We start from the raw sequence: 7,490 nt of genomic DNA, 5'->3' as shown, positions 1-7,490 counted from the left end.
TTTGTTATCGTCATGAAAACAAAGACATTATTATTTAGCATATGGAGCAGCAACATGACTAAAGAATGGTCTCTTCAGGAATTATTTCATTGACCTGCTTGGTCCAGTGACCTCGCTAAGGTCGCCAAGCTGAGTCGGAACACACAGGTTAGCTCTTAGAACAAGGGTTGAGTCCTGGCAGAACACCTTCATGTGTGTAAGGAGTACATTAGAATTACACCCGGGCACACTTACCCAGTCTCCTCCATCAGGCCAAACTCACACACACACACTCACTCAGTCTCCTTGATCAGACCTCACACACACACACACACTCACCCAGTCTCCTCCATCAGGCCTAACTCACACACACACACTCACCCAGTCTCCTTGATCAGACCTCACACACACACACACACACAGTCTCCTTGATCAGACCTCACACACACACACATACTCACCCAGTCTCCTCCATCAGGCCTCACACACACACACACACCCAGGCTCCTCGATCAGACCTCACACACACACACTCACCCAGGCTCCTTGATCAGACCTCACACACACACACACACACAGGCTCCTCTATCAGGCTCCTCAATCAGGCCTCACTCACTCACCAGGTGTCTGCTGCTGCCCTCTTGTGGCTGATCAGAGGTGCATGATCAGCCACAAGAGCATCAGACTGTGGACATTTGTGGACATTTCTTACCACCTGCCTCATTCACCAGCGGTGGACAGTCATTTGCAACTGTACTTAAATAATCTTTTCAAGTATCTACTTACCTAAAGCATGCACATTTTGGTGGACTTTTTACTTTGGCTCCACTGCATCTTAAAGAGAACAGACTGACAGATTGTCCACATTTAAGCACATCAGGGGTGCACAGCTCACAATATTGTTGACTAATTTGCCTTTAGCTGACATTGTCTGACAGGCTGAGTAATACTGAGAGGTGGGCACACCACCGATGAACTCTCTCAGCTGATATGGGAGTGGTTTGGGTGGCAGGAAGTGTGCTCACTTCCTGTCACTTGTGTGAAGCAGTTGACAGTCTGACCGGCAAGACATAAATTACTGTACACGATTGTTATTGTGGTGTCTTTAGCCTATCTTATCAAACTTTGACTTATGTGCAGAATATGAGTGATTAGGCTACTGAAAAATGTGCCAGTTTGTTTTCTTGAGTTGACACGATCTGAGCACCAAATGTTGGCTACAAGAAGAAATGGGAATAATCTCCGCAGGGTCCGGTTCATCTGAGACTCATGTGTGTGTTTACCTGTGTCTACTTATCTGCTGGCATCTATCAAACGGATCAGGTAGGCTACAGTTTTGTCTACCTTTCATATCAATATAAGTATTCCTTGTCAGAACAAACCAATACTGGTTGAAACATTACTTTCACTTTTATGCTTATTTTCATACAAACTCACTCATGACATCACAAACTATATTGCCAAAATACCTGAAATGAGTGTTTGCAACTTCGGCTGAGATTTTACACTTTGAACATGGCGTTGTTATGAAAACGATTTGTCAGCAAGGTTCCTTTTCCTCAATCCCCAAAACAGGATGTACGTATGGGGCAAAAGTAAAAGATTAGTGTTGTGAACTTTCTCAGGACAAGAAAGATACACTCCTCCTTACTTTATCAGATCAAGATGAACCAGTTTGGTCTGATGTTGCTGCTATGATGTAATTTTGATTGGGCTTGGCCTGTTGTGATATGTAGTGTATTTGCTAATGGGTCATCATTAGAGGGTGAATACAGAAAGATAGACAAATAGTCATAAATATTAGATTTAATTGTATAGTCACTGCACAAGTAGAATACCAGTACAACAAAAAGCAGTGGAAAACGTTGGGCTTGAGTACCCCCCCAAAATAGCCTAGTGCCTCCTATGTTTACAGGGTATAAAATGTGGATAAATGGGTAATAATTCACCAGGATGACAATTCAGACCCGGTGTAGACAGTCCAGGTAGAGATTCCATGTGCAAAGAGCCATGTTGTAAAAAAGGGAGATAAGTGCTCTGTGGGTGTGAAGAGGGAGGGGGTTGGGATGGGAGTGGTGGGGTGAGGCCAGGCAAGGTATCATGAGTGTTCATGCGTTGGGGAAGAAAACCGCTCCTGGGCCTGTTGGTACATTCATACACAGAGACACATCAAAGCAACCAGTTATACCACATTAGGAAATTATTTCCCTTCCTCATTATTTCTCATGTCTCAGTGGGAATGTGGGGAATGTGTTTGTTATGTTCCCCTGTTGACACCACCCACGGTAAGGAATCTGCCTCAACTGTAGGATACTCTCTTGTGTGTTCTTCCCCCAGATGTTGACACACTTGAGGTCCAGTACACAGTGTATCGTGGCCCAGGTGGCAAGCTGCAGTTTCAGCAAACGACTCTGTTCAATGGACACGTGATATTTACCTGTAGCAGCCCAACACTGAGAGATCAACCAAAACAGGACTGGGTAACACACGCATTCACCCAAGAGGAACTGGAGGACAGACACCAGCAGTGTGCAAGTCAGTGTTATGAGCACTTTCCTTGGTTTGAGAAGATAGATGAAACCATCACTGTTACAGCAGGTCAGTGGAATAACAAACAATCAAACAATCAAACAAATTACTGTAATAAATAGATTAATGAATAAATAACATGGGGGTCATTCCATGCCAAATCAAACAAAAACCAAGAAAATGGTTGCTGCACCATCTTATATTTTGTTAAAGTTTGCCTATCTAATGTTAAGGTCCCAACACTAAGAACTGTAAAATATTTTTGCTAAATTCCAATGTTTCATGCATTGTTTCACCCTTTTGTATCTTTTTTACACTTTCAGAAAGGAGGCCGTGTTTTAGCATTAACTTATTACTGTATTATCTCATGCCACCCCACTCTTATTTTTAAAGCCCATGTATATTATGTTGTGGGAAAAACTTTTTTTTTTTTCAAATCTTGGGCCTTGTAGAAAATCACTGAGAATGTTGTACGGGCTTTGAATGGCTCTGTCATACTAAGAACATGTTTGTCTTCCACTCTGCAAAGTTTTATTGTATTAATGCCCAAACATTGCTTACCAGACAATGTGATTTTCAGGCTGTAAAACTAATATCAAAGGTCGATCAAGGGTTAATACATAGGATCTGAGCAGAAATATTTGAAACTCTTTGGTTTTGGGACCCAATCTTGATAAAGACAAGGTTTGAACAAAATCTGAGATGGTGCAGTGACAACTGAATCTTATTTGACACGGAATGACCAATGTAGTAACAATTACAAAGAAGTGTTGAAGGAAGTATACAATATATTTTTTGTTGTAGCAATTTGTGAATATTTTCTTCATAGCTGTCTATTTTCATTGACTTCAAAAAAACTAATATAATAATAGAAAATAATAAATTATGCATTCTTTTGACACTATTACAGGGGTTGTTCAGAGACGTCGTGGCTGTATAACCAACAGATCAGGAGTATTTGATAAGTGGGCTGTAGATGGCGAAGAATTCCTGACCTTTGACCCCCAGACTCTTAAATGGACACCACAGACTGATGAGGCCAGCCATTTAGCAACAGAGTGGAATACACAGGACTTGAGAAACCGTGCTTACAAAAGTTTTGGTCAAAATTTGTGTAGCAAGGTCCACATTTTGAAGAAGGAGCAAGCAGCAAGGCCCAGTGATGATGCACACACAGGTACATTATGTGAAAATTAAGACCCCGTTTACACGAGCATGTGTATTTTTATAAACGAAGACATTTCCCTACGTTTGAGCCTTTCATTTAGACGCAAACGGAGAATTCGCCCCGTAAAATGGTTATCCAAAAAAACTCCGGCCAAAGTGTTTTTTTTTGGAAAACTCCGTTTATGCGTTTGGTTCTAAACTGTGGTAAACGGAGTTTTGGGCGGCCAACGTCACAGTATGCGACAGAAGTACACCAAATGTGCGACCAATGTTTACATTTACATATTCTCACGTGCGACTTTTTAGGTTTCTGATTGGTTAATGTGAGCTTGAGTTTATCGTTAGACTGCCACTGTGGTTTGGCGTGCTCATGACAGCATGTATGTACACGGGTTCATGTAAACACATTTTAAAAATAAACGGTCTCGTGTAAATGCAGTTTTATTTGCAAACGTAGATGGCCAGATATTCGTTTAGGAAAATACCCTGCTTCGTGTAAACGTAGTCTATGTGTGTGTTCACAGTGCTTACTATCTTGTCCAGCCCCTGAGTAGGGAAATGAGGGTGGAGCAAATGGGCCCTAGACCAGGATGTGAATATTCATGATCTAAATCAATCAGACCAACTCCGAGCTCTGATCTGGCTTTTTTGCTTCACCTTCCATCAGTTAGTACTGGCAGTGTTGTGGGATTTTGAGTTTGATTATTGTGCTTTACCAATATTGGTTTGGTGTTTGCCATGTTTGATTCAGACAGACCTATAGGTTAGCAGTAGCTTTTTCCCTGTACTGTGTGTGATGGCTCTAACTGGTAACCAGCTATTAAACGTAGGCATGGGGGTATTGGTATATTGAGTGCTGTAATTGAGATATTATGTTACGGTGCGTTCATGGGCATGGGAAAAACATTTTTCCCAGTGAAAACATCATCTTAACCTTTGTTGAGACATTCATGTTTTTTTAAACATTCCGGTCCCTGATATTCCCAGATGGCATGAATGGTCCATTCGTCCATGTTTTGATTGGATGACAGCGTATATATTTGCTAATGAAGAAATGCCACTTTTTATTGTAGGTATGGAGCTACATATATTTGCCAAGCACATCCCAGGAGGAACTGTTACATATTTGCAGTGTCATGTGACAGATTCTGACCTATCAGGACTGAGGATCCAGTTAACTAAAGATGGGGTACCTCTGGCCAGTGAGCTGAAATTGATCGGACCACGTCCCAATGGAGATGGAACAGTTCAGATGAGAGTCCAGGTTAAGATCACAATGGACAACAGCAAAACATATCAATGTGAAGTTTATAGTGAAATTTTCAACAAGTCTGTTGTCTTTGGTAAGATCAACTTTGAATGAAATAGGAATTAATTAACACCGTATCCACTAAAAGCAGAAGTCCTTAACTGTAAACTCTGTTTTTACAGGTGACCAATCAGCTCACCAGATTACTGTGATTGGGACTGTTATATTTGCTGTCGTTGGGACTGTTACATGTGTCATTGTGCTTATTGCCGTAATACGTTGGTGGCGGCAAAGAGCAGGTGAGGTGTTTTGTGTTTCAGCTAAACAGTATTGTGTTTTACTGATGGTTCACTATTACTGATTACTGCCTCTAATTGCCACATATAGGTTTCGTACGAGCCTCAACTGATGAAAACTCCTCATCTTCAGGCTCAACTTTCACAGAAATCAGAAGAAAACAACTATGTGTGATACAGCATTAACTAACTGCACAGTCAAAAGTGTTTCAGGTGTTATGATTAGAGCCATAGAAAGAGAAAGTTGTGACTCTTTGATGACAATCAATAGTTCCAAAACCCTGTGCTGAATAGACCTCTGAAGTTTGCCTACAAAAAAGCTACCATCTTTACCCATATAAGGAGATCTGATATCTTGCGATAACATGGTAATTTTTAATTATCGCACCTGTTAAACTTGCGGGGAGTAAGTGATTGGAAATGCAGACTTTTTTCTCTACACACTTTGGTCCTCTAGCCTGGCTAATGCCAAACCTCATCTCATTGAGATGGGGTCTGAGAACTACATGTACATTTTTTCGTATTTGAAACGTGATTTATTAATGTCCAGAGCCGTTTATTGGGCGCTACGAATGTTTATTAAATGTGTCTGTAGCTCATAACCTCTTCGGCGTGTCGTCATTGTCTTGCTGTCCTCCCTCCGTTCTGTGATAGGTTCCTACTTTGAGGTGAAAACGAAGTCCATGGAAGTCCAGGCTGCCTAGCAGCGTGAATACAATTGTGCGCGTAAGGCAGCATGGGAAAACCCAGGCTATTGGTCCTCTGCCCTTGAGCTTCAATTAACACCTGATTCTCTTTACAGTATATGGGCAAAGATGGCAGATTTGGCTCCTTTTTTGTAGACAAACTTCAGAGGTCTGTGGCTGTATTGCAGTGGGGCGGGGTGTTTTTTTGGATGCTAGTGTGTGTAATGTAGTAAGTCATGGGCTACTGACCAAGTGATTAGTAGGTTTAATGTTGACATGGAAAAGTGCTGCCATCTTTTTCTCTTATGTGAGTGTCACCACTCTGTTTTCTCTACTACTCTGGGGCATGTTTCCCAAAACCACTGGAGCTCCAAGCGGTTGTGTACACGCAGCCTTACAACACTGTTTACAGCACTTCGAGTCACGGTAAAATGTAATTTTTGGTACATAGCTAATTTAGATACACCTATAGTGTGGGTGGTTGCGTTTCTTTAGGAGTCCGCCGTCTTGGTTTGTATAGAAATGGATATTAACCCAGATAGCAAACATACACTGGGACGGAACTGGGCCACACCTACCACAACGTCCGGCACGGATCTGCATAATGGACCTGATCCGGCGTCCAAACGCACATCGGTCCAAAACTGGTCTGGATCCGTTTGACGGATCTGGTTCCAATAAGGGCTAAGACTGGCCCAGTTCCGTATGAGAGTCTGTGTTACTGACGTGTTCCAGATCTGCTTATCATATGCAATACGGGTCCGCTTACTGTGTGTGGTACGGACCCGTTTATCAGATATCAGCTGGCTTTATTTGACATGTGAAATGTGATTGGTAATTAGGCTAATTATCCTGAAAATCTGTTTGCTACACTACACATTAGCTAACAGGTTCGTTATAGGTTCACCCAGGCTAAAGTTCGTAACGTTTTCCCAACAGCTCAACTAATAAACATAAGCTAGGCTACAAACACAATAGGGGGGTAAAAAAAACTTTACAAATAAGTGTCTTATTATTTTTTTTATTCAACAATCTGGCTGTAGAAGCGCAATCCCAGACAAAGTTTAAGTCGTGTTAATTCCACTGTTCCCATCGATATTCAGGCTGTCTTCCAGTCATCTCCATGGTCAATCTGAAACAACACAAAACATTAGCCATTTATTCCTTTTTGAAAATAGGCTAAGACAATTACACTCGTTTTTTATCATCAGTGATCCTGTTAGCTTTATCACTGTTTTTTCCAAAATAGGCTAGTTATTGTGAGTTATTTTGCTCAAGCTAAGCTAGCCTATATTGCTGTAAAATAATAGTATAAACTTACAGTAGGCCTAAAGTTATCAATCGCTCGGCTGCTTGTTGTTGTCTCTGAATAAACCAACAGAGATAAAAAGCAGATAGCCTACCTTGAAAAGTTGAGCTGTGTCCTAGTCCAACCCCAGGCTGGCAAATCATGTCAAAAGATTGATAGTGCGCAAACCAAAGATCCTTGATTAACATTACTGCTTGGACTTATAATTTGTAATAATACAAATAATGAAACGAGCATATGATCAATATTGAGCCAACTATATCTTCTTTTCCAGC

General features: G+C 41.3%; 1 protein-coding gene across 1 annotated transcript; it reads left to right on the top strand.

Annotated features, from left to right (window-relative positions):
- Positions 1-1,032: 1,032 nt before the first annotated feature.
- On the top strand, positions 1,033-6,789 carry LOC143100114 (zinc-alpha-2-glycoprotein-like). Its single transcript, XM_076263058.1, has 6 exons — positions 1,033-1,302; positions 2,317-2,577; positions 3,419-3,685; positions 4,749-5,018; positions 5,107-5,223; positions 5,312-6,789. The coding sequence occupies exons 1-6, from the start codon at positions 1,209-1,211 to the stop codon at positions 5,404-5,406; spliced, it is 1,104 nt and encodes a 367-aa protein (XP_076119173.1). The 5' UTR covers positions 1,033-1,208; the 3' UTR covers positions 5,407-6,789.
- Positions 6,790-7,490: the final 701 nt, after the last annotated feature.

The sequence above is a fragment of the Alosa pseudoharengus genome, unplaced genomic scaffold, assembly GCF_046254945.1.
Source record: "Alosa pseudoharengus isolate Yale_2024_CS ecotype anadromous, Long Island Sound unplaced genomic scaffold, YU_APseudo_1.1 YU_APseudo_1.1_scf_3, whole genome shotgun sequence".
Taxonomy (NCBI): Eukaryota; Metazoa; Chordata; class Actinopteri; order Clupeiformes; family Clupeidae; genus Alosa; species Alosa pseudoharengus.
This window is presented reverse-complemented; position numbering and strand designations above follow the sequence as displayed.